The sequence below is a fragment of the Anomaloglossus baeobatrachus genome, chromosome 3, assembly GCF_048569485.1.
Source record: "Anomaloglossus baeobatrachus isolate aAnoBae1 chromosome 3, aAnoBae1.hap1, whole genome shotgun sequence".
NCBI lineage: Eukaryota > Metazoa > Chordata > Amphibia > Anura > Aromobatidae > Anomaloglossus > Anomaloglossus baeobatrachus.
This window is the reverse complement of record NC_134355.1, coordinates 395800799-395828558: the sequence shown is the minus strand read 5'-3', so window position 1 is coordinate 395828558 and position 27760 is coordinate 395800799. Positions and strand designations below refer to the sequence as shown.

At 41.3% G+C, this 27760-nt stretch overlaps 1 protein-coding gene across 7 annotated transcripts in view; it reads left to right on the top strand.

Annotated features, from left to right (window-relative positions):
* Nucleotides 1-27760, top strand: part of ADGRB3 (adhesion G protein-coupled receptor B3) — a 1441017-nt gene that overhangs the window by 1299529 nt on the left and 113728 nt on the right. For all 7 annotated transcript variants that reach the window (XM_075340252.1, XM_075340251.1, XM_075340250.1 and 4 more), the window contains 3 exons: nucleotides 5326-5395; nucleotides 7163-7229; nucleotides 10797-10882. In XM_075340252.1, the coding sequence (XP_075196367.1) occupies nucleotides 5326-5395; nucleotides 7163-7229; nucleotides 10797-10882 (223 nt within the window). The remainder of the gene's footprint in view (nucleotides 1-5325; nucleotides 5396-7162; nucleotides 7230-10796; nucleotides 10883-27760) is intronic.

Sequence of the window (27760 nt, the reverse complement as noted above, 5' to 3'; positions counted from 1 at the left end):
GGTGAAGACAGCTCGACGGTTATTGGAGTTTGTTGAAGAGAGCATTCAAGTTCCCAAAGAGATGGTCATGAGGCTTATTGGACGACATGGAAGAGCCATGCAGGAGATGGTTGATAAGACCGGCGTGACGAGAGTAAGAATAGATATTCATAATAAAGCCAGGATACCCTGTGAAGTCGGCATGGTTCCCGGTGCCATTGCGGGAACGACAGAGTGTGTTGCCGATATGCGAGTCCTCCTAGACTACCGCCTGGGATACTTGGAAGACTTAAACCAGTTGAATTTAGAAAAACAGAGAGTTGCGAGCCAACTCCGCCAAGTTGGTGCGGGATGGCGACCATATAGGGGTTATGGCCTCGAAGAGGAAGGTAGCCCACTCAATGAACGGGTTACCTCAGAGGGCGAAAGAAAGCCTGTTGATAAAGTGAGCCGGGGTCACAGAGGACCCGGATATTTATCAGGCTATAGTACGGGTTCTGAAGGGTCTCCATCCCGCGAGACACAATCTGAAGGACTGATTGGAAGGAGGGCTGCAGCGTTAGACGAAGACGCTGACAAGACAGTGCGCTATCCAAGACCCAAACGAAGATGCCCGGGTGGAAGAGCCCGAGAGAGATCTGTGAACGGCTCAGGCGGACGTCCTAGTTATGGCATCTCTTCTATCATCTCCCCGCGGAGGGTCCTCGATAGTGAGGGCCCTAGTGGTCAGGTTAGCTCAGGGACTGACAGGACGATGGTGCCACCTAGGGGAGGATATCCCTCTGGCACAGACCTTGGGCGACAGCCTTGGTGGGATGGGTCTGGCCGGGGACCGTGTCTGAGTAGTGGGTTTCCTGCGCAGGGTTTGGTGACGGACGGTCCGGCGAAACCAGAAGCTCGAGGGTGTCCTGAAGGGCCCTCTTGCCTGTTAGCGCACTGTGGCCCGGTTGCCCTGTCTCCGGGCCCCTGTAGGGTATCGAGTGTTCAACCCTACAAGTTTGAACAGAGGGGGGGGATATGTGATGTAGCGACCACCAACGTGGTAAATGGTCGCTATATGTCACAGTGGAGAAGGTATCTGCGATATCTAGACGGTAAAGGTTGCTATGGGACTTGTAGTCCACAAAGGCTTCTTGCTACACATAAGGGTCAGGTTCCCTTTAATAATCCCAAGGTGCTCTGCAGGGCTGAGATTCACAGACCTCCACCTGTGGGTGTGGCTCAAGGGGTTAAAGCAATCCAGTCTCAGAACCTGGGTGGAGTGTGTCTAGGGCAGTCTAGATAGAGACTAGCTCTAGACTTCCAGCGTGTGTGCTGGGAGAGAGTGAGAGCATAGCCGAGAGCTCTGCATGGAGCAACTTGTGTGGCGGCCGAGCACAGGGCTCCGATATTAAGTATGAGACAAGACTGAGGTGAGTGCAGCCAGACCAGGGCTGTAGGGCCGAATCTCTCCTGGAGGAGACACAGACCCGTGGTCTGCAGAAGGCCCTGGGGCCGAGAAGGAACCTCAGCTAAGAGGTGTCTGCTACCAGGTGCCTGAGAGTGAGGAAAGTGGTTAAACGTCCACTATGAACTTGTATTAGAGTCTGCTCTGTAAGCTGCAGAGCAGGAAGCCTGGAAAAGCTCCAGGTCTGCGTGGAGCGATTATAAGTTTGTGGATCCTCCTGGAACAGCCGAACGGGGCATCGTTAGACCGTCTCCTACGGCAAGGGGTGCCTGTGTGACAGGGACCCGTATGGTCGGTGCATAACCCGGCTGTGTTCCGGATGAATTTACATGTACAGCAAGGACAATAAAGCTGTTTGGATCGGACTATTTGAGTCACGGCGTCTTTGTAGTCCTGGGGGACCCCCACCCCGCTACAAACCATAAAACCTCTCTGATTTTTCTATTTTTCCACTTTTGTGCTTTTAAACAAATAGAAAAACTGCAAGTACTACCACATAATAGGGAACTACAATATCATTCCATCCTGCTGATTATATTGATTACATCACATTGAGCTCAAATAAATTTCCTAGATTTTCCGATAAAATGCGGTTCAAGGTCAATATACTTCTCTCTTCCCATGAAAAATATGAAAAACAACATACAAAAAGAAAAAGAATTGCAAACATGCATAAACAAATAAATCATTTACACATAATTATAATGCATAATGATGACATTTATCTAATGGATCCGTGATCCAAAGAAACAAGAACCGCATCTTAGGGAAAAGAGCAAAATGACTGCAAGCCTAGTTTACATATTACTCCCTGTGACAAAAAAAAAAAAATATAACAGTTGTAACCTAGCAACCTCTATGTAATTTATCCACTGCTGAAATCTAACAGCATTTGAAAAATATACTGCTCGATAAATTATTCATTTCTGGCAAATAGATGACCACATCTGCACTGCTCATATATCATTTAATACAATGCATTGTGTAGCTGGATCATTATTAAAAATGCATTTGTAACCAATTCATATGCATGCAGAACAATTTACATTATCATTCATGGAATAATCCAATATGCAACAATACGGAGAGGCCAATAACACACTGATTGTTTCAAATAGGCTGACAAGTCCAAATGTGCTTGTATCCATTTCTGGTTTGTCTTCAAAGTTCCATGCAGAATCATTTTGGGTAGAGTTTGAAAAAAGACCAGCACCACTTTTTAAGACTGTCAATAAAGATGTTATCCTTATGCATTCAAATGACAAAGTATCCTAGGTAGATATTTAAATTATGAAAATTTTCTTGTTCTCTAATCATAATTAACGCCTTCCCACTGGAGCCATTTTTTTCTTCTCCATTTTCAATTTTTCAACCCCTTCTTCTAACAGCCACACACATTTTTGTTCTCTATGAATGAGAGAAAATGGAGTTCATGATATAGAATTCAAACTGCAGCCAATCCTAGTTTCATGTCTGTACAGGCTTCAGACTGAAGACTTACAGCTCCAGAGCCCTAGTTTTAAACTGAGAAGAGCTGTATCACACAACCCTCAGTCAATGGGCTAGAGCAGGGCTGTGATGTGTGAAGAAATATGTTTTAACCCACATTCTGCTAGTTAAGGAGATATCCACCTTCATCCTCCTCTATCAATCTGACAACTTTATAACAGTTTACAAAGACTGACTGCGCCCAACTGGAATACAAATAAATATTTAGGAGGATGAACCTAGCGGTAACCTCAATTGTGCTCATCAAGGAATATATATCTTCACATGTTCCAGCCCTTCTCCTTACAAGTCATGTGTGATACAGCACTTATAAGTTAAAACACAGGTCCCGGGCACTGTATGTTTTCAGTCTGCAGGTCGTACTGACGGGACTAAGGGATACATATTATAGATACCCTTTTTTCTCATTCTCGGGGAACCCCTTCAATCGACATAGCTGTAACAACTATTTTTTGGGGGGTCGAGTTGTAGTTTGGAATGACACCATTTGCTTTCATACTTTCATTTTACTATGTAAAATTAAAAAAGTAGGAAAAATTCCAATAAGTGAAATGGTGAAAAAAAAGACACAATTCAACCATTGTTTTTTCATTTCCATATTTTAATGTGCAAAAAAATAACCTGGTAACAGGTCAGTATAATGAAGGAGATGAAAAACTTGTATAGTTTTTTTTAAAATTTTACAGGTTCCAAAAATTCTGAACTTTTCAAAAAAATATTGGCTTGTGTGAAGATTTTCTAAAACCCATACCTTTTTCTATGTTTAAGTATTTTTTCTAAAGAAGAGTTTGTTTATTCAACATCTTTAAAAAATATTTTCGTTTTTTTTCTTGCATATTTTTTAAATTCTACCTAGGGGACTCAAATTTGTTAGTTTGCTTGGATAATGTACTTGTGAACTTATTGATAACCTATGAAGCCCATGGACTGGCCTTGCTTCACAGGAGTGCGAAGAGGGTGGTGATGGAGCGCCTTGTATTGTGGGGGGTTAACAGGTACCATAATAAACCCCCCATGATCAAGCCACTTAAATGCCACTGTTAGAGATTGATAGTTGCATCCAATTGACTAAACAGCAGTGTTTCAAACTTGTATTCCTAGCCTACACATAGAATATCAGTAGGAAGATATAGTGTATACCTAAACAATGTCCTTAAACTTTTGTCTGTTGTATACATGTCAGCAAACCATTACCTTATGTGAGTTTAAAGTATAGTTAATGCTTTGCGATACAATTGTATACAAAAAGAATATATTCAGCTGTAACAAAAGCTAACTTGATAAAGCTTTAGACATACTATTATGCAGCAAAACACAATGAAGAAGCAAACCATATATTAATACAGAATTAGCCCTTGAAAATCTTTTCAACATTGAAACAAAATAAAGAAACAAGGTAATTGGGACAAAATGAAGATACAAGATGAACCGAATGTCAAGTTAACCATTGCGGAAAACTTTTGGTTTTCTATTGTCGTCAATGGTAGGGGTACACATTGCAACAATGGCCAATACATTAAAGATACGTTTCATGAAAAGTATTAAAAGGGTTGTGCCCTTCCAGTTATCTATAAATTAACAAACAGTATTACGCACCCAGTCCTAGTCCAAGATTGGCCCTCTGCCACTTACCCGGTTCCTGCTTTTTGGCTGCAGCAGTGACATCTCATCGACAGTGGTGCAATTAATCATTGTACTCAACGGCTTGTGCTTTCTATACAAGCAGAGCCGCTGCTTTTTGTGACTTGATGTGATATAACGTCACCGATGCAGTCAAGTAACAGAAACCGGGGCATTGGCAGAGCGCCATTACTGGAAATGGGGAGGCTAAGTAATACTACGATTGATTTTTCTTTATCACTGACAGTGTGTGGAATAATTTTTCCTGAAAGGGAGTAACACCTTTAACTGTTTCCCAGGAATAGAGATGAACGAATTTGAGGTTTGATGTTCGGAGTTCGGGTTCGGAAACTGACTTCCAAGAAAACAAAGTTCGAGTGAGTTACGAGTGCAAACCACTCAAGTGAGCAGCTTTGTGCTTGGGTATGAGTGATACTCAACCTGTGCAAGCCATATGCAGTGTTTGAAAAAATTGAAAAACACCGCCCACCCTTGCCCGGAAGTGTTCTGCTTATTGCTGACAGCATGTGGGTGGAGCCACAAACTGCCCAATTACAGACTTCCATTGAGGTCACAAACTAAACTTTTTATGGTTCGACTGTACCCACTGAACCAAACTTCCAATGGTTCGCTCATCTCTACCCATGAATCCATGTCTTATTCACATGTTATGGTTTATTGAATTTTACTTTTTGCAGAAGTTTGTTAAGTGTATAATATTTTGATTTGAGCCTATATTTATCATAATGGTACATTTTTCTTGTCTTCAGGTTTACCGGCATTGGTCGTAGCTATATCAATGGGTTTTACCAAAGCAAAGGGATATGGAACTCCACATTAGTAAGTTACTTGACCCTATGAAAAATATAAGTTGTTATGTTCTGGTGATATAGATCTAAGTTTTAATTGTTAGTTTATTCATACATTACTTTGGAGCGCATTTCATTTTCCAGACATAGCTTTTTTATCTTTTATTTAGGAGTGTGCACACCTTTACAACCTTTTTTTCTTTCTCCAATGTATATAAAATATAAAAAAAGTTACAAATTGTTTCCAGTAAAAATATCCTAAAGCTCCATTACTCATAAGTGTCTAATGTAAAGACTCCAAAATAACTTTGCGCATCCTGATCTACCGTTTCACCTCCTTTATCTTTTCCCAAATGCTTGCTCATTTATGTTCATTGGCATTCAGTACCTGGCAAGATTACATTATTGATACATAATTTTCTACATTATTTTTATATAAAGCATTACCAAAACCAAATGTTGTCTAAAGAGTATCTGCTGTGGACATAAAGTAAAATCAGCACTACTTAACTTCCCAAATAAAACATATATAATACATTAATGAAACCAATACTTTAGCCGGTTTTGACAAGAACATAGCAGATAATGGATTGTGGTTAGAATTAGGCTATTTATGGCTTCCTCAGGAGAGACGTGAATGATTCTGTTCAATGCAAGTGCTCATTAATCAAGTAATACATCTTCAATCATGATGTTATATAAAAGGAAAAAGGGTGTACACAATGTATACGTTTCTGTCTAGATCACTTAGGAGAAAATGTCAGCACTAGCATATAGGAGGATCTTAATGCATCATAGATAAGTTAATATGTTAATGTACATTTGTGTCTTTGGAATATATTTTCTTGCTTATAGCCAGTTTGCTGTGAAAGTATCTTAGTTTAATAACTCAAATCTGTAATTGATTAATTTAAGATGCACAATTTCTGAGTAGAAATCTGTGTTGGTCACAGACCTTGATGCATGGTCCGGCAGCGGGTCTACTGAGCCAAATTCAGCTTCCTCATATACTTCTAGAAGACTGTTGAGTTTCGGTTAGGAGACGGTTGGCCAGTCCATTCATCGCGATCCTTGCTCAAACTGCGAAACACAGATGTATGAATTCAGCCTCATATACTCCTATGAGGCTATTGAGTTTCAGTTAGAAGATGGGTGTCCGGTCATTTCATCACGATCCATGCTCAAACTGCGAAACACGGATGTATGAATTCAGCCTCATATACTCCTATGAGGCTATTGAGTTTCAGTTAGAAGATGGGTGTCCGGTCATTTCATCACGATCCATGCTCAAACTACGAAACATGGATGTGTGAATTGAGCCACATATATTGTACTTCTAGGAGGCTATTGAGTTTCAGGTAGAAGACGGGTATCCAGTCATTTCATCACGATCCATGCTCAAACTGCGAAACACGGATGTGTGAATTCAGCCTCATATACTCCTAGGAGGCTATTGAGTTTCGGTTAGGAGATAGGTGAACAGTCCATTCATCACGGTCCATGCGTAAAACTCCAAAACATGTGTGAATCCAGCCTCATAGAGGCCCTAGAATTTAATTGCATAGATTGTACCAATAAAAATACAGAATGGATGGAAGATTTATCCATAAATATGCACCAGAATTTTGTAATAGAAAAAAAGAGCTATAATTTGTTACTTTTCTCTGACCATTTTTAAAAACTGTTGAGAAAAGTGAGAAAGATACCCAGGAAGGGGACATGGGCAAAACTTTCCAAACACCCCGCTTTACATTTTTATGACATTCTATATTATTTTCTCTGTTCATTTTCTTTCTAGTTGCTGGCTGTCACTTGAAGGAGGTCTTCTGTATGCCTTTGTTGGACCTGCTGCTGCTGTTGTCTTGGTAAACTGGACATTCCTTTTGTAGTTTACTTATTAGCCTTATATTAAATAGTGTATTATTTGTCAGAAATGCAAAGAAGGTTAAAAATTATACATATCTTTGGTTTGGTTCATGAGCTTCAAATGTCTTTCCTAAGTAGTAGCATCGACAAAGCACTGAACAAAAATACAGAAATACTCATATGCAAAATAAGTGTTTTCACCTGATAAATGTCATTTTTATACAAGTGCTACCTTTTGGTACATAACAGAAAATACACTATAGAGTCTCTTTCTCTCTCCTTTTTGGTATAAGAATATAGTTTAAAAAGAATCTGTCAGCAGGTTTTTGCTTTTATCACTAGTACATTATCATTGCTGTGACTAGCTGGCTCGTGCCATGTCTGACTCCTCCCCCCTCTGTAATTAGCACCTCACTTTCTTAATAAATGGGCATAGATAGCCTGATGTGGGCAGGGCAGCTTTTTTCAGCTCTACTGCATTGCTAAGTATAAAAGCTCTGATTGTGTCAGAACCATGCGACCTGTAGTCTGAATGAAACATCGTTCAATTCTGGGTCTTTTTGCCTACATCATGCTGCTAGCAAAAACCTACTCACAGATTCCCTTAAGGGATATTATTATTATTTATCATTATAGCACCATTAATTCCATGGCGCTTTATATATGAAAAGGGGTATACATATTAGGGACAAGACAGGTACAGGAGGAGAGAGGACCCTGCCCGCGAGGGCTCACATTATACAAATATAAACATCATTGGGTATTTTTTTCTTTTTTTATACAATACATTTATTTTGGCTCAAAATAATATTTGCAATAGGATCTTATTAAAACTGTTGCAGCGTTTGGATCTACAGCCTCTATGTATTGTCTGTTCATAGCGACATCAGAATAAATTTGCAGTGATGGAAATGATTGAATTAGTTCTGACAACAGGATCTCAAACTCATGTCTTTCTTTATCTGAAACCGCTTCTGAGCTGATTTATAACCATATTAAAATATTATGATGATAAATCAGCTTTGAGAAAAGTGAAAGGAATAAATATTAAAGAGTTAGAAACTTTGCAATCAGAACAAATTACTGGCTGACTCACTGTTACCTCATTCTACAGAAAATTCAATACCGTGAGAGTATATACTGTGAGAGTAACATGTATATTATACAGCTCTGGCAAAAATTTTGAGACCACTGCAAAATTTTCAGTTTTTCTGATTTGAGTAAAATGTAAATTGTTCTTTTATTTTATAAACTACTGACAACATGTCTCCGAATTTCCAAGCAATAAATTATGTATTTATTTTTTGAAAATGAGAAATGGTCAAAATAACAAAAAAATGCATTGCTTTCAGACCTCAAATAATGCAAAGAAAACAAGTTCCTAATCATTTAGAAATAACAATACTAATGTTTTTACTCAGGAAGAGTTCAGAAATCAATATTTTGTGCAATAACCATGATTTTTAAATAACAGCTTTCATGCCTCTTGGCATGCTTTTCACCAGTCTTTTACACTGCGTTTGGGTGACCTTATGCCAATCCTGGTGCAAAAATGTAAGCAGTTCTTCTTTGTTTGATGGCTTGTGACTATCCATCTTCCTCTTGATTACATTCCAGAGTTTTCAGTGGGGTTCAGGTTTGGAGATTGGGCTAGCCATGGCAGGGTTTTGTTGTGGTTGTCCTTCATCCACACATTGACATAGCTGTGTGGCATGGTGCATTGTCCTGCTGGAAAAAACAGTCCTCAGAGTTGGGAAACATTGTCTGGGCAGAAGGAAGCAACTGGTTTTCCAGGATAACCTTGAATGTGGCTTGAGTCATACGTCTTTCGCAAAGTTTAATCTGCCCAATTCCAGCATTGCTGAAGCATCCCCCGATCCACCAAATTTCACAGTGGGTGCAAGACACTGTGGCTTGTATGCCTCTTCAGGTCTCCATCTAACCATTAGATATCCAGGTGTTGGGAAAAGCTGAAAATTAGATTCATCAGACAAGATTACCTTACTCCAGTCCTCTATGATCCAATCTTTACGGTCTTTGTCAAACTTCAGCCTGGCTCTCCTTTGCTTCTCATCGATGAAAGGCTGTTTTTCTAGCTTTACATGACTCGAGCCCTGCCTCTGAGAACCTCTTATGAACTGTTGTTGCCATTCACTTCATACCAGCTCATGACGTGCACGCCATTTATTTTCAGAAAATAAATACAATTTTTTTTCTTAATTTTTGGCAGAGCTGCATATATGTTTTTTGATTATGTTTGTGTAAGATATATATATATATATATATATACATATATATATATATCTTAATAAAATATATTGGAGCAGGACTTTATACATAATAAAGTGCTATAATCACTCATAAACAAACAGTCCCACGACTCGGTAATATAAAGAAACATCCATAGGTCAGTAAAATAGTCAAACAACCATATCCTCATTCGTAGAGATACACATGATAACATGCAAGCTTTGTTATATTGGGGGGAACACCCCCATTATTAAACATGATTCTTCCTATTGGATTTTGTATTAAAAACAAAGTGATCTTGCAATATTAATACTACATATTCAATATCTTACAAAGAAGTGACACTAATACAGAAAAAAATACACACTTCAATATATAGAAACGAATGAATGAACGAACCATATAAAAGTCGGCCAACTCATTCTACAGCCATGTACAGTGATGCATAAAGGCTGTAGAAGTCAAACGGTGCTAAGTTATTTAACAACGCTCTTTTGCAAAGAAAAGGATTTTCGTATAAAAATACATTAAGTAAAAAATAAAATTCCCCAAAGTTATTCATATCCTTTAAACACAGAGCACCTTTAAAGCATGTTTCCATTGTTGTAGCTAAAAAAGCAAACAAACAAAAAAACAAGTGTTCCGATGGTTACTTTGATATCTATAAAGCTTTCTCGTTTGCTAGATAAAATATATTCATCTTGAAATAACACTTGTTTCACTTTGCTTTATTTTTCAACACACCTAGCGGTAGGTTTGTTCTTGAGAAGACTGAAGGGTTCAAAAAAGTTCAATGTCAAAAACTGATGTGATAAAAAAAATGTTTCGGGTCGTGTTATATCCTTTTACTCCGCTGTTGAAAATCTCATGTGCAAACTAATCCGATAAATAGTGTTCAAATTATGCATAAAATTCCCCAGCGTGTGATCATCAAACAGCACATCTGTATCTCTAAAATGGAAATAAACTACCATGAGAGATTGTGCCAAGTCTGGTCGGAATATTATTTTTTTCTATAAATATTTCATTACGCATTATCTGACAGACACGACTTGAAAATTAATAGACATGACACAAATTGCAAGGAATTTGGCAATTTTAGTGAAAGATTGATGTTGGCATATAAAAAACTAAACACATAAGTATTGAAAAATATTTTTTACTAGTTGCAATGACACAACTTAATAGGGTCAATGATTTATTTCATTAGTAATTTTTTTCTTATATTCTTTATTCTTATGTGCTCAGTGTGTCATTGGGTCTTAAATAACCTTTATATAAATAACCTTTGTATAAATAACCTTTTTGTTGTGCAGGTCAACATGGTAATTGGAATTTTGGTCTTTAATAAACTTGTTTCAAGAGATGGTATCCTTGATAAAAAGCTTAAACACAGAGCAGGGTAAGCTGATTCTGAAAGTTCGTTATCACTTGTTATCACATTTATTTTTTTTTTTTATCATTTTGCATTTTTTTTTCTTAATTTTCTTCCGTAGTTGTTACATAGTTGCATGCCTCATTGAGAAGCTGATATTTCATTCATGTTTATAGATGTAATTTAATAAAATGACCAAAAGTTAAAAAAAAAGTGCAGAATCATCATAAACTGAAATGTCAAAATGATTGTACCGGGAGTAGTAATGAGTGAGGAAAATACGTTGTTCTGGTTTTGTTTTGGAATCATTTAAAAGTTTTAACCAAATCAATAAATATTATTAGTCAGCTAGAAAATGGCTTAATCAGAATTGCTTAAACTGTCTGAAACTGCCATAAACTGTCTAAAAATGCAGGTTGAGTAATGGGAATGCATCTTCCTGTTGTGTCTAGAAATATAGGATTCCTGTTTGGTTGTAATCACGATTTCATAAGAGGTTAAAAATACTCTTTCTATATGCCCTTTTAAAGTCGTTCAGCCTTAGGCTACAAGTCTGCAGTCACTCTATGTGACTGCAGACTTGTGAGTCCTCACATCGCCCACACTGCAAGGATTCCCTGAGAGTGCCCTGTCATATGACCCCAAGTATGTGACTTGCATACTTCTGTCCACATTCCGATTAGACTGTATCCTGCCTTGCTCACTACACTTGCATTGACTGAGGCAGCGCCCATCTAGTCGGAACGTTACCGCATGCATGCAAATCACATAATTGCTGTCACGCGCACACCAATGCCGGCACCGAAGAATACTCACAGTGCACAATACAGCATATGAAGTGACTGCATACTGGTAGCCAATGGCAGGACAACCCTTCTAAAGGAAACCTGTCACCAGGTTTTTACCATATAAAGTAGGGTTACCAGTAGCGAGCTCATATATGCAGCATTCTAGAATGCTGTAAATAAGTCCCCAAGCCAATCTGCTTAACATATTATATTCACCTATAGCACGGTCAATTCCAATGGGTGTCATTGGTATTTATATGGTGCCTCCTCTCTTCTTGCTTTGTGTGGATGACGCATCCTATGTCATCCACACAGTGTCTTCCATTGTGCTCCTGTGCTAGTACACTTCTCTCTGAACTGCCAGAAGAAGTGCAAAGTACTGTAATGCACATGCTGGGGAAAAGCCAAACAGCACCCGGACATTGATACATTGCTCTGCCAACAGCAGAGCAGAGAGAAGTGCACATGCCTAGGAGCGCAATGGAAGACACTGAGTAGATGGCGTAAGATGCATTATACACACAATGCAAGAAGAAAGAAGGAGCCGTATCAAGACCAGCGACGCCCATTGGACTGGACCCCCCCATAGGTGACTATAAGTTAAGGACTTTTTATGTTTTGTAGAGCTTGGGGACTTTTATACAGCATTCTAAAATGTTGCATATAAGGGCTTACTGGTGGTGGCCGCCCTTTATATGGGAAAAACCTGGTGACAGGTTCCATTTAAAGCATGTGATCATCAATGAGGGTTTTATTAGGTCAGTATGTCCTTTTAAGGCCTTGGTTCTATTTGCAATTAACACGGACGAGTGCAATCTGATAAAACATTGGATTGAATTCACACCAGTGTTCAACTATGGGGCAGTGTCCATTTGCATTTGTTTCTCATGATATTAACATGAGAAAAGAATTTGAGGGAGCTGCATCTACCAGCAAGTCTCGGCTCACTTGCACCCATACACATCTATGGGTGCATGTGAAACATCAGACTGCACTAGAACATCATCTAAGAGCAGTGCAATATACGCACAGGCAGGCAGCAGAGAAGGTGGAGAAAGTTCTCTCTCGATCTTCTCCACACCTGTGATCTAATCCCAAGCAGCAGAGCCTGAACCGAGGATCATTAATTAGCATATCATACCTGATGCTTTTACATCGGAAGCTATACACATGTGGAACTGCGGACTTGTAGCGAGAGCAGAAAATGTTTAGAGAAAAAACAAACCCAGCCCATTCATGCATTAGATGGTTGACCATTAATGTGAATGATAAGCAGTTACACCTACATTTTTCCAGTGAAAATAAACTTGACAGTCAATGTAATTAAGGAACGTGCCCAGGATCAGTATCCATTGCATCCTGGACGCGGCAGGTCCTGACCTACGGGGCCGCGTGTCTCCTTCGCCGGAGACCACAGCTGCTTGTGGCCATGATCTGGGCTCGGGCAGTTGCAGTCTCTCTCTTCTGTTCTCCCTGCGGAGAACACTTGCGACTCTGCAGCAAAGAATTGACGTTCTTGTGGCTTGGAGAGCTGCACCGAAGGTCAGTTTACGCTGAGGGCAGTACATGCACAGTGGGCATGGGATTTCTAGAAATCCCATCCACTTTGCTTGTACTGTACATCGCAGCATTTTGGCCGCACCTGAAGCATGCTGCGTCCAAAACGCTGTGAACACTGATCATGGGCACACAGCTTTAGAAACAATTGGATCCATTGTATCCATTATAGTTCTTTTAAAAAACGAAGCTGAGTATCAGAGTTCATGCAAGAATGGTGTAACCCCTGAAATGTTTGTACATTCTACAAATGGGTTAAAGGCAAAGTCAGGTTAGCATTGCACAGTATTCTGGGCTTCTCTTCACCTTGATGAAGTATAATATGGAAAAACAGTTCAATCAGTACATAAATGTGAAATACTGAGTTTGATTTCTGACTGGCACAATTTTGACAGATTTATAATCAAGTGAGTGTCGGTGACAATTCTGCTCAGAAAACATCAATAGTTGCACCGGCAGAAGGCCCCCACACATAGTGGCAGTGATATGTGCCAGAACCCTCTAATGCGGCACACAGAGTGGCAAAGGTCTGTGTGGCAGACTTATGGGTGACCTTTGTACTGGTATATGGTGCCTCCATGGCATTTCTAGGATAAACAGCTCTGTATTACAAAATTGAATGTGGTATACTACTTTTTTCCACAAAAAAAGTCCTTCAGAAAACCTCAGTGATAGTCATAGAGGTAGAGAAGTAGCCCATAAGAGCCTTCAGTTTTGTATCGGATTAGTATACTAGAGTAGATCAATGACGTTAGCTATAGTGAAGGGTACATTTCAATAATGTAGATTTGTTTCCATGGCAGAAACTCAACAATGTACAGTAACACTGTATGTATTAGCAGCCATATTGTATTGCACATTTTTACACAGATTTTCCATTGGGATTTTATGACCTAAAATAAAAGTTAGAACTTTATTGCAAGTCAGGATTTAATACTAAATCCCATCTTTGTTTTGCAATTTGTTAACAAAAGCAATGTAGTCAATGTATTGTGTGTAGTGTAGTTTGTGCTTGCATGAAAGGCTCGCACTACGTTCATTCTTCGTACATGTCTATAAACCGAACTGTTAAACACCCTTTCTTTTTTTAATTAGGCTCTACAGAAGCTATTAATCTTAATTGTTTGGCAAATTCAATGAATTTTCAGATTGATGTCAGGTGTTCTTTCATGGGGGTCACGGTATAATTGCAACATTAGAAAATCATTATCAAAGCTTTCTTTTCTTTTACATTTAGGCTTTTTTGTGTGTTATTTTCTGGTCAACACTTTATTAATTACGGCACCTGATGAGAGAATTGCTAAACCACTTGAGTGGATTTATTTTTTTATCTTAGTATATATACAAATACATTAATATGTAAAATTATGCATTATTTCATCTTTCTGGAAACAACTGAAATCAAATAAACCAGTCAGCATTGTTTTAAAGATTTTACACTACACATTTAAGAGAACAAATAAGTGTGAGAATATTTTTAAATTACCGTATATACTCGAGTATAAGCCGATCCGAGTATAAACCGAGGCACCTAATTTTACTACAGAAAACCGAGTATAAACCGAGGCACCTAATTTTACTACAGAAAACCGAGTATAAACCGAGGCACCTAATTTTACCACAGAATACTTATTGACTCGAGTATAAACCTAAGGTATGAAATGCCACAGCTACTGGTAAATTTCAAAAATAAAAATAGATACCAATAAAATTACATTAACTTAGGCATCAGTAGGCTAAAAAGGGGGACATACAGCACTGGGGTGGGGGAACATACAGCTCTAGGGAACATACAGAACAGGGGTGGGGGAACATACAACTCTGGGGAATATACAGCACTGGGGTGGGGGACAAACAGCTCCGGGGGCTATACAGCACTGGGGTGGGGGGACATACAGCACTTGGGGTATACAGCACTGGGGTTGGGTTACATACAGCTCTGGGGGATATTTTGCACTGGGGTTTGGGGACATACAGCTCTGAGGGGGGTATACTGCACTGGGGTTGGGGGACATACAGCTCTGGAGGGGTATACAGCACAGTGGTGGGGAACATAAAGCTATAAGGGTATACAACACTGGGTGGGGCATACCTGTCAGCAAGACAGTGGCTGCGCTTTGACTCCTTGCTCTTTCATAAGTGAGACTGGGGCACACTGCACGCTAGCTCCACCCACAGATTAACTTTAATGCCTCTGCACACATCGTTCAGTAGTGAACGCTACAGGCAAGTGTGGATTTAAAGAACCAACAGCCAGAAAAGTGTGTCTGACAGCCCGAGCACTGCGGCCCAGAATACATCACCGCCTCTGCAAATGGTGAGTGGGAATGCTCAGCGGTCCACGGTTCTGCCACTTGCCCAGATGCGCCGGGTGCTGACACCAGCCCTTAGTGGGACCCTCCCTCGATTATAAGCCGAGGGGGGGCTTTTTGAGCATAAAAAAACAGAGTATATACGGTACCTTTTTTTCCTGTGGAATGTACAGTATGAGCAAATAAATGAATGTATTTTATATCACTTTTCTTATATGAAAAGAGATCATCAATAGGTTATGTGGTGATCGACATTGGCGGCGGTGTAATTATAGCTATCTTTTTCTCACTAAATTTAAAGTCTGTTGCTATGGATACTGTGTCTGTCACAGTCTATCCTTTCCTGTATGTTATTTCTATTGGTATGTGATACTGTTCCAACCACTGCCATTCCCATTGAAGTCTATCCTTTCCTGTATGTTATTTCTATTGGTATGTGATACTGTTCCAACCACTGCCATTCCCATTGAAGTCTATCCTTTCCTGTATGTTATTTCTATTGGTATGTGATACTGTTCCAACCACTGCCATTCCCATTGAAGTCTATCCTTTCCTGTATGTTATTTCTATTGGTATGTGATACTGTTCCAACCACTGCCATTCCCATTGAAGTCTATCCTTTCCTGTATGTTATTTCTATTGGTATGTGATACTGTTCCAACCACTGCCATTCCCATTGAAGTCTATCCTTTCCTGTATGTTATTTCTATTGGTATGTGATACTGTTCCAACCACTGCCATTCCCATTGAAGTCTATCCTTTCCTGTATGTTATTTCTATTGGTATGTGATACTGTTCCAACCACTGCCATTCCCATTGAAGTCTATCCTTTCCTGTATGTTATTTCTATTGGTATGTGATACTGTTCCAACCACTGCCATTCCCATTGAAGTCTATCCTTTCCTGTATGTTATTTCTATTGGTATGTGATACTGTTCCAACCACTGCCATTGCCATCTGAATTTCATATTCTTGTAACTCTTTGTTCTTGGTTCACACCTGTCTATTTCTTCTGCATCTTAAGTAGTTCGTTTTCTAGCTGTGAAGTAGTCCAAATGTTTCTCTTAGTTTGTACTTACTAATTCACCCCTGGTGTGTTTCTCAGAGCTCTCTTCCTCTATCCCCCTCCCTTCTGCTCACACCTGAGTCATTTTCTAGGCCTCTAGAGTTGTATAAATTTGTTGGCACAGGTCTGTTCTGACCATGGTCTGTGTGATTTCATAAGTGGGATTTTCTAAGTGGGCAATCAGAAATATTCCAGAAATGTCCCAGAAGTGACCAGAAGGTGAGCGTTACCTCCTTAACTGTTTGTCACTTGCATTTTTCCCCTACACTTTTTCATATTCTCATATGTAAACCTTAAACTCACCATGTTCACCTATGCCCTCACAGTTTTTGCTCCACTCCTCCTCACTCTCCTTCGCTATCCCCCAACGTCAGCACTCGCCAAACAAATATTCATCTCCCCTTCCCTTTTACCTCCCCACCTGTCCTCATCTGCTGACCTGCTCCTAAATCTCAGGTCTCTCTTAATAACACGCAGACCATGCCGTCCACTCTCCTTCTCCCACCTGCTCTCTCTTTCTCTACTTCTCCTCACTGCTGGTGACATATCTCCCAATCCTGGACCTCCCCAGATGGGACACTCCTCTCTACCACCCCCCTATCGCTCCACCCTTACTAGTAACTACCGCAACCTCTCCAATATAAAACCCATCCCCCTCTCACCCACTCCACCGCCCACTCTCTCTGGAGCGCTGTGGAATGCCCGTTCGGTCTGTAACAAACTGCACATCATTCACGACCTCTTTACCTCTAGCAATCTATCCTTTCTGGGCATCACTGAAACATGGCTGACACCATCCAACACTGCCTCCCCTGCTGCGCTGTGCTACGGTGGCCTTCACTTCTCCCATACTCCTCGCCCTGGCAATAGACAAGGTGGAGGAGTGGGCCTCCTTCTTTCTAACAACTGCAGCTTTAATCCAATCCCACCCTTACCCTCCCTTGTCCTGCCTTCCTTTGAAGTGCACTCTGTCCGCATCTATTCTCCTTCCAACCTCCAAGTGGCCATCATATACAGACCCCCAGGCCCTACCACCTCCTTTATCGACCAGTTCTCTGCCTGGCTTCTACACTTTCTCTCTGCTGACATTCCCACTATTATCATGGGTGACTTCAACATCCCCACTGACACCCGCCAGTCAGCAGCCTCCAAACTACTCTCCCTTGCTTCATCTTTTGGTCTATTTCAGTGGTCCACCTCTGCCACCCATAAAGATGGACACACATTAGACCTTATCTTCACCCGTCTCTGCTCTCTATCTAACCTCACTACCTCCCCTCTCCCCTTATCTGACCACCATCTATTGACCTTCTCTGCCCTGTCCTCCTCACCTGCCCCTCCTGTCCAGCACGTATCACACCCTCGCAGAAACCTCGCACACGTCAACATACATACCCTTTCTGACTCTATCCTACCACTGTCCTCCATATCTTCAGTGCACGACACAAACAGTGCCACCACTTTCTACAACGCCACTCTCACATCAGCTATTGATTCAGTTGCTCCTCTTGTGCATGGCAGAGTGAGACAAATCAATAGACAACCCTGGCACAACAGCCTCACTAAAAAACTGCGGCAAGTGTCTAGGGCTGCAGAGCGGCGCTGGAAGAAAACGCACTCCCAGGAAGACTTCACCACATTCAAAAATGCAATTCACACATTTCGCTTGGCCCTTACCTTGGCTAAACAGGAATACTTCAGAAACCTCATATCCTCCTTAACACACAACCCCAAACAGCTCTTCAATACTTTCAACTCCCTCCTTCGCCCACCACTGCCCCCTCCAACCTCCCTCATTTCCGCAGAAGAATTTGCCACATATTTCAAAGAAAAGATCGACCAAACCAGACAAGTCTTTTCTGCTCAACCACCACAACCCCTTCATATAACAGACCACTGCTCCTCCCCCATAAACTTCCTCTCCACTTTCACCGAAGAAGAGCTTGCACATCTTCTCTCAAAAGCGCACCTCACCACCTGCGCACGTGATCCCATCCAACCCACCTCCTCCCCAACCTCACCACTATCCTAATTCCAGCCTTAACCCATCTCTTCAACCTATCTTTATCAACTGGTACCTTCCCTTCTGCCTTTAAACATGCAACAGTCACACCCATCCTAAAGAAACCTTCCCTCGACCCAACCTCTGCTGCCAGCTATCGCCCCATATCGCTACTCCCATTCGCCTCAAAACTCCTGGAACAGCACGTCCATGCTGAACTTTCCTCCCACCTCTCCTCTAACTCTCACTTTGACAACCTACAGTCCGGCTTCCGTCCACATCATTCCACTGAAACTGCCCTGACAAAAATCACAAATGACTTACTTACTGCCAAAGCTAACAACCACTTCTCTATACTCCTACTTCTAGACCTATCCTCAGCTTTTGACACTGTTGACCACTCCCTCCTACTACAGATCCTCTCTTCCCTTGGTGTCAGAGACCTCGCCCTCTCTTGGATCTCTTCATACCTCTCCAACCGCACTTTTACTGTCTCCCACTCCCACACAACCTCTTCATCCCGTCCTCTCTCTGTTGGTGTCCCTCAAGGCTCTGTCCTGGGACCATTACTTTTTTCTATCTATACATTTGGCCTGGGACAACTCATAAAGTCCCATGGCTTCCAGTACCACCTATATGCCGATGACACTCAGATCTACCTCTCTGGTCCAGATGTCACTTCTCTGCTGTCCAGAATCCCAGAGTGCCTATCTGCTATATCTTCCTTCTTCTCCTCTCGCTTCCTAAAGCTCAATGTGGCCAAAACTGAGCTGATCATCTTTCCTCCATCTCCCCTACACTCTCTACCTGATCTATCTATTACAATAAATAACATCACGCTCTCCCCAGCACCCAAAGTTCGGTGCCTCGGAGTGACCTTTGACTCTGCCTTGTCCTTCATACCACACATTCAATCCCTCACCACCTCCTGTCGTCTTCAACTCAAAAATATTTCCAGAATCCGTCCCTTCATCAATTCTAAATCTACAAAAATGCTAGTGCATGCTCTCATAATCTCCCGCCTCGACTACTGCAACATCCTCCTATGTGGTCTCCCTGCTAACACGCTCGCCCCTCTCCAGTCCATCCTTAATGCTGCTGCCCGACTGATCCACCTCTCGCCTCACTACCACCCCGCTTCTCCTCTCTGCATGTCCCTTCACTGGCTCCCAATCTTCCATCGTATCCAATTCAAACTACTAATACTGACTTACAAAGCCATCCACAAATTGTCTCCTCCATATATCTCTGAACTAATCTCTCGCTACACTCCAAAACGTAATCTCCGGTCCTCCCTTCTATCCTCCTCTCTCATTCGCTCCTCATGCAACCGTCTCCAAGACTTCTCCCGAACATCCCCAGTCTTCTGGAACTCACTGCCTCAACACGTCAGATTATCTACTACACTTGCAAACTTCAAACGGAACCTAAAGACTCATCTGTTCAGAAATGCCTATAACCTTGAATGACCTCACTGCCCCACCACCGTGCGGAGCTGCCGCCCCACCACCGTGCGGAGCTGCCGCCCCACCACCGTGCGGAGCTGCCGCCCCACCACCGTGCGGAGCTGCCGCCCCACCACCGTGCGGAGCTGCCGCCCCACCACCGTGCGGAGCTGCCGCCCCACCACCGTGCGGAGCTGCCGCCCCACCACCGTGCGGAGCTGCTGCCCCACCTACACCCCACCTACTGTCTCCTCCCCATAATCCTATAGAATGTAAGCCCGCAAGGGCAGGGCCCTCTTCCCTCTGTACTAGTCTGTCTACTGTAACTTGTACATGTATTTTGTATGTAACCCCCTTCTCATGTACAGCACCATGGAATCAATGGTGCTCTATAAATAAATAATAATAATAATAATAATGTCCTCTTCACCCCAGAGATTTTCAGTTACCCTTCTCTATTACCAGTTACGCTACTATAATGAACGTTCCTTAAAAAAATAGTTTTTACAAACATAGATATTTTACACATATTTTAATGCCACTTATATACAGTCAACAAATAAAGGTGTATTCTCAAGTTTGGAAGTTATCCCTTATCCTGAGGATGGGTTACAACCTCCTGATCCCTACAGTCTAACCGCTGGGACCTCCACGATCCCAATAATTGGGCTCTGAAGAATGAAATAGTGGTCAATCCTGCTCACTGCTGCTCCATTTATTCATATTGGAACCGCCAAATATGGCACTCCCATAATAATAAATGGAGTGGCAGTGTGCGGCGTAATCGACCCCGCTACATCCATGAGGCTCTTCAGAGCCCCAGTTCTCAAGATCAGTAGAGCTCCCAGAAGTCGTATATGGAGTATGGAAAGTGGATAACTTTATAAGTTAAGAATACCTGCTTAATCATTGTAGGTGTTTGTTATGAATTTACTGCCCAATTGTTACTAATATCTTTTACCTAGGCTGTATTAGATTAGTCAAGTCTTTAGGTTAAGGCCAAACTAGTTGAATGTAGAGCAGAAGTATGCATTCTATCTTATTTCTTAAACAGATCTCTATATGTGGGGAACCACTTTAAATTTATTTTTCTTTACAAACACAGCATCTGTGTTGCTATTTCACATATATAGTATTTATATACAATTGATATGCATTATAATATAACTGTTGGTTACAAATATGCAGTATGTGTGAAACATGGGATATTACCTACCTACATGGGATGCATCAGTACCTAGTTATATAGAATGAGGGCTATTGTTTAAATTGACTTATTGCCTAAGGGTTTTTCCCATCTTATAAGGAGAGCAAATTTTTAATTTATTTTTTATTCAAAAACTCAGCTCCTCTGAAAGTCACTATAACATTTTTGGTTATCGCTCCTTACACACACCGTCCAACGCTTTGGTCTTTCTGGACACATAGGATTGGCTCTGAGCAGTCACGCCTTACATGCTTAGTAATTATCCTTTGCACATGGTGCGTTGGAGTATGCAACCCCTAGCCTTGTACCGTATGGAGACAGAGAGTATTGGAAACACTGTATGGTGGTGTGGTCTTTATAGATAATCTGAAGACTACCACATTTTCTCCTCTAAAGTTACACTCAAGTTTCTGCTATGATGAGCAGAAATAAAAGCTCTACTGCAACGGATAAGCTCAAAGAATTTACTAGGGCGGGCCAAACGGACAATACCCAAACATTAAGGGGTGATGCCTTATTGACAAAAACTCCAGAGAGGGCAAATGTCGGATGATGAGATTTAGGAAGGGCAGGTCTCAAAGCAGTTACTACAGGCCAATTCAGTTTCTAAGTGCTTACTGATGGGGAAATTGAGGAGGTATGATCGGACATGGGACTTTTATTTCAAGATATGCAGGTGTGAAGTGGCCATATCTCTGAAGTGGAATCCCAAGTATCTAAGATTACACACAGAGATCCAGAAGGCCGTTTTGTTTTTACATATGCAGTAATACATTTTAAAGAGTATTTATTAATGTGTTTGTATAACCCTCCCCCAACTAATTTCGAAGCAAGTAAACTTGCAAAGTGTATCTCTGTAAGCTACCCAGATGCTTACATTATATGTATGGAATATTTCAAATTGGTAAAGAATGATAATTTGGTCAGATTTAGATCAGAAAAACCTCTGTGACTATACACTCTTTTACCACTTTGTCAATATACAGTATATGGATAGTAATGGTTTGGTAGATTTATGGCAAGTTTCCCAACCTGATTCTCTTGAATTCACTTGCGATTCCTTTTCTAGGCATACTTTATCTTGGATAGATTATATTTTTGGCTGTTTTAGTGTTATCTGGGTGGAGAAGGTGAAGCACAGACGCAGAGAGATTTCAGACCACAGCCCAGGAATACTTATGCTCTTAACGGACCATAGAGAGGATAGACCTCCCTGAAAACCTAATCCATTTTGGCTGATGCTTATGGGCCCCAACGATTGAATTTCTGAATAGTTGGAATGTTTTGTAGCTTTACATGAAACTCCCTGTGACATTAATTTATTTTGGGATACACTTAAGGCATATCTTAGAGGTTGCGTGTCGTCAATTATTTCATATATAAAGAAAGTGATTTCCAGAGTGGACATACAGTTAGGTCCAGAAATATTTGGACAGTGACACAATTTTTGCGAGTTGGGCTCTGCATGCCACCACATTGGATTTGAAATGAAACCTCTACAACAGAATTCAAGTGCAGATTGTAACGTTTAATTTGAAGGTTTGAACAAAAATATCTGATAGAAATTGTAGGAATTGTACACATTTCTTTACAAACACTCCACATTTTAGGAGGTCAAAAGTAATTGGACAAATAAACCAAACCCAAACAAAATATGTTTATTTTCAATATTTTGTTGCGAATCCTTTGGAGGCAATCACTGCCTTAAGTCTGGAAGCCATGGATATCACCAAACGCTGGGTTTCCTCCTTCTTAATGCTTTGCCAGGCCTTTACAGCCGCAGCCTTCAGGTCTTGCTTGTTTGTGGGTCTTTCCGTCTTAAGTCTGGATTTGAGCAAGTGAAATGCATGCTCAATTGGGTTCAGATCTGGTGATTGACTTGGCCATTGCAGAATGTTCCACTTTTTTGCACTCATGAACTCCTGGGTAGCTTTGGCTGTATGCTTGGGGTCATTGTCCATCTTTACTATGAAGCGCCGTCCGATCAACTTTGCGGCATTTGGCTGAATCTGGGCTGAAAGTATATCCCGGTACACTTCAGAATTCATCCGGCTACTCTTGTCTGCTGTTATGTCATCAATAAACACAAGTGACCCAGTGCCATTGAAAGCCATGCATGCCCATGCCATCACGTTGCCTCCACCATGTTTTACAGAGGATGTGGTGTGCCTTGGATCATGTGCCGTTCCCTTTCTTCTCCAAACTTTTTTCTTCCCATCATTCTGGTACAGGTTGATCTTTGTCTCATCTGTCCATAGAATACTTTTCCAGAACTGAGCTGGCTTCATGAGGTGTTTTTCAGCAAATTTAACTCTGGCCTGTTTATTTTTGGAATTGATGAATGGTTTGCATCTAGATGTGAACCCTTTGTATTTACTTTCATGGAGTCTTCTCTTTACTGTTGACTTAGAGACAGATACACCTACTTTACTGAGAGTGTTCTGGACTTCAGTTGATGTTGTGAACGGGTTCTTCTTCACCAAAGAAAGTATGCGGCGATCATCCACCACTGTTGTCATCCGTGGACGCCCAGGCCTTTTTGAGTTCCCAAGCTCACCAGTCAATTCCTTTTTTCTCAGAATGTACCCGACTGTTGATTTTGCTACTCCAAGCATGTCTGCTATCTCTCTGATGGATGTATTCTTTTTTTTCAGCCTCAGGATGTTCTGCTTCACCTCAATTGAGAGTTCCTTAGACCGCATGTTGTCTGGTCACATCAACAGCTTCCAAATGCAAAACCACACACCTGTAATCAACCCCAGACCTTTTAACTACTTCATTGATTACAGGTTAACGAGGGAGACGCCTTCAGAGTTAATTGCAGCCCTTAGAGTCCCTTGTCCAATTACTTTTGGTCCCTTGAAAAAGAGGAGGCTATGCATTACAGAGCTATGATTCCTAAACCCTTTCTCCGATTTGGATGTGAAAACTCTCATATTGCAGCTGGGAGTGTGCACTTTCAGCCCATATTATATATATAATTGTATTTCTGAACATGTTTTTGTAAACAGCTAAAATAACAAAACTTGTGTCACTGTCCAAATATTTCTGGACCTAACTGTAGATACAGAGTCTAATTTAGGGGAGGAAGAATGTACTTATATATCTAAACCCACGGAGGCAAAGAAAGTGAGGTTGCATAAAGTTGCAGTTTCAATGCCTTTATGCAAATCAAACTGATGCTAAGTCAAAGCTTAATTTGTTTTTTATTCGTCAGTCTTATTTTGAACTGTTGAATCAATCTAGCAAACTATTGGCTTGTATGATTCCTTAACATATGTCTAATGCTATTCTCAAAGTCAGAGCTATGGATCGCTTGATAGTAACATCTACAGAGGGCAGTATACTCATTGTTTCTGAGAATATTATGACACTTTATACACATCTAACTGCCCTGCTAATGTAGATGATTGCCTTCGAACGTAAAAGATATACAGTTCCCTACTCTTAAGTGAAAGTTAGCAAACCTTTTTAGACCTTGGCCTCTGGCAAAGTACCCGGCCTATAGGGACTCAACCTGGAATTGTATGTTAGATAGCTAAAGATTTTTATTCCCCACCTTTTAGAGTTTATTGGAAGTCTTCCAGGGTGAATCCTTACCCACTTCTTTAACGAAGCTAACATTATGGTATTATTAAAAGAAGTGAGGGATCCTATGGATTGCGGATTTTACCAACCTATTTCTTTAGTAAACTTTCATTATAAAATCTTCACTAAAATTCTAGCTATCAGACTCAATAAAATAATTGTCAATTTAACACTAGAAGTCCCAGAGAGGGGTCATTTAACATTTCTACCTTTACTTTAGGGGGGAGCTCGAAATTTCTGGGACTTCTAGTGTTAATACATCCAGATCAAACAGGATTCTTGCCAGGCAAGGGCATGTCCATAAATATCAGAAAGGAACACTTGGTAGTCCTATACAGTTCACTACAGCCTGAGAACAGCTGAGCATTACCTTCACTCAATGCTATGAATTCATTTGACTCAGTAGAATGGTAAATTCTGGTGGCATGTCTTCAAAAATTTTGATTTTGCTCAAAATTTCACAAATGATTATGTGTACTATATGTGGCCCCCCTAAAGCTAAGATAGTGAACGGCTTTTCATCTGCCTTCTCGCTTGAAAGAAGAACTCATCAGGGCTGTCCCCTCTCTCCCACTTTGTTTGCTCTGGCTATTGAAGCATTAGCTATCAGAATACGCTCCATGCCACTAATTAAAGGTATATATATTGCTGATTGGATGGATACCATTTGATTATATGCTGATGACATGACCATTTTATGGGTCAGGTCGGGAACACTTTACCTCATCTTATATCTACTATGGATAAAATGGTAAATTTTCTGACCTTTCTATAAACTGGAACAAATCAGTGTTAATACCACTTTAATGTGGGCCATCTACTTATTTAGATTCTTTGTCATTTTTACCAGTGACCACACATTTGAAATATTTAAAGATCAACATAAATCAAGGCAGTAAAAGGGAAACTACTTTTATCAGTGTCGGGATACATAAACCTAATTATGATGATATTATTGCCAAATTTCAGTCACCGTATTTTTCGCTTTATAAGACGCACTTTTGTTCCCCCAAATTTTGGGGGAAAGTAGGGGGTGCGTCTTATAAACTGAATATACGGATTATATACTGCAGGGTCCAGGGGAGGTGGGGGCCGCTCTGGAGCGGTGCTGGGGGCTGCTGGGGGGGCTGATGGAGGCTGGTGAAGCTGCGGGAAGGAGCCTTTGATCTCCTGCTCCCGTTCATATAATATGCACAGCCGCTGTCCATCACTGTGGTTCTGAAACCGCACTGCGGCAATGGGCTGGGGGAGCTGCGCATATTATATCTGCCTGTCCTCCCTTTGATCGCACATGCACCCCTGTGTTAGCTATGGCCCCCATGCTGCTGCCCATAGTAAAATAAAAAAAACTCTTTACTTACCCCCTCCAGCGTGTTTCCCCGGTCTCCCTCCTGCTGCTGTGATCATGCACGCAGAGATTTCACTCTGCTGTGCCGATCACATGACTGGGACCGTGAACCAGGAAGTGCAGGCAGGAGGCCGGAGCTCAACCCTAAGGAGGGGGACACGAGGGAGCACAGTGCTGGAGAAGGTAAGGAAAGAGTTTATTTTACTAAAAGCAGCAGCATGGGGGCGATATCTAACACAGGGTTATGTGTGCCAGCCACAGAGGGCCGTGTGTGCCAGCCACAGGAGCCGTGTGTGCCAGCCACAGGGGGCAGTGTGTGCCAGCCACAGGGGGCCATCTGTGCCAGCCACATGGGGCAGCTTTGCCAGCCACAGGGGGCAGTGTGTGCCAGCCACAGGGAGCAGTGTGTGCCAGCCACAGGGGGCAGTGTGTGCCAGCCACAGGGGGCAGTGTGTGCCAGCCACAGGGGCAGTGTGCCAGCCTAGGGGCCGTGTGCCAGCCATAGGGGCCATGTGTCAGCCACAGGGGGCCGTGTGCCAGCCATAGAGGACGTGTGCCAGCAATAGGGGACATGTTGCATCACTGGGGGACGTGTGCCAGCACAAGGGGGCTATATTCAATATAAGGTGGCCATATCCAGAATAAGGGGGCTAATTTTAGGATGGGGGACTATGAGGGACATATACTCTATATGATTTGTTAGACGTACACTGGCATTATAAGATGGACCCTATTTATTAAAAAAAATTCTCTATTCCTTCACCAAATTTGGGGGTGCGTCTTATAATCCGGTGCGTCTTATAAAGCGAAAAATATGGTATATTTTCCAATACAGTGCGGTACCTATCCCTAAATCCCTCTTCCTAGCTCTTCCACTGTAAATAAATGAACTGTACTGTATCTGTGCTGGATTCCGGTTCTGTCAAAACAGCGCAAATGTGAAACCAGCCTAAGAGAACCTTTATTCCTTGCTAGGAAATTGATAGCTACAAGATGGATGGGTAATTCTTCCCCAACTTTAAGGGCCTGGGTTGATTTAGTAAACACAATAATCACATATAAAAAAAACAATGTATCATAATAGAGTATGCCTTCAGAAGTTTGATAAGGTATGGGACATGTGTAACTCATTGGCGCGGACAGTCTTTCACAATTGAGGTATTATTTATATTTCCAGTTAAAAGTTACATATAGTTTGGAGATGTAGGTGGGAACCTTACAGTAGGCAGCAAAAGATTTTATTGTTATTGTTAGATATGAATAGTTGACATTCAGAGCTTGCACTTCAGGTTTGATGATAGAAGAGTAACATGTATATTGTTTCCATGCTTCTTCAACACAAATTGGGCTTTAACTCCTTCAGCCTCCGGGCATTTTGTGTTTTTCCGTTTTGTTTTTTTCCTCTCTTTATTCCGAGAGCCGTAACTTTTTTATTTTTCTGTCAATCTTGCCATATGAGGGCTTGTTTTTTGCGGGACGAGTTGTACTTTTAAATGAAATGATAAGTTTTACCATATAGTATACTGGAAAACGGCAAAAAAATTCCAAGTCCGGAAAATTTGCAAAAAAAGTGGGATTGCACAATAGTTTTT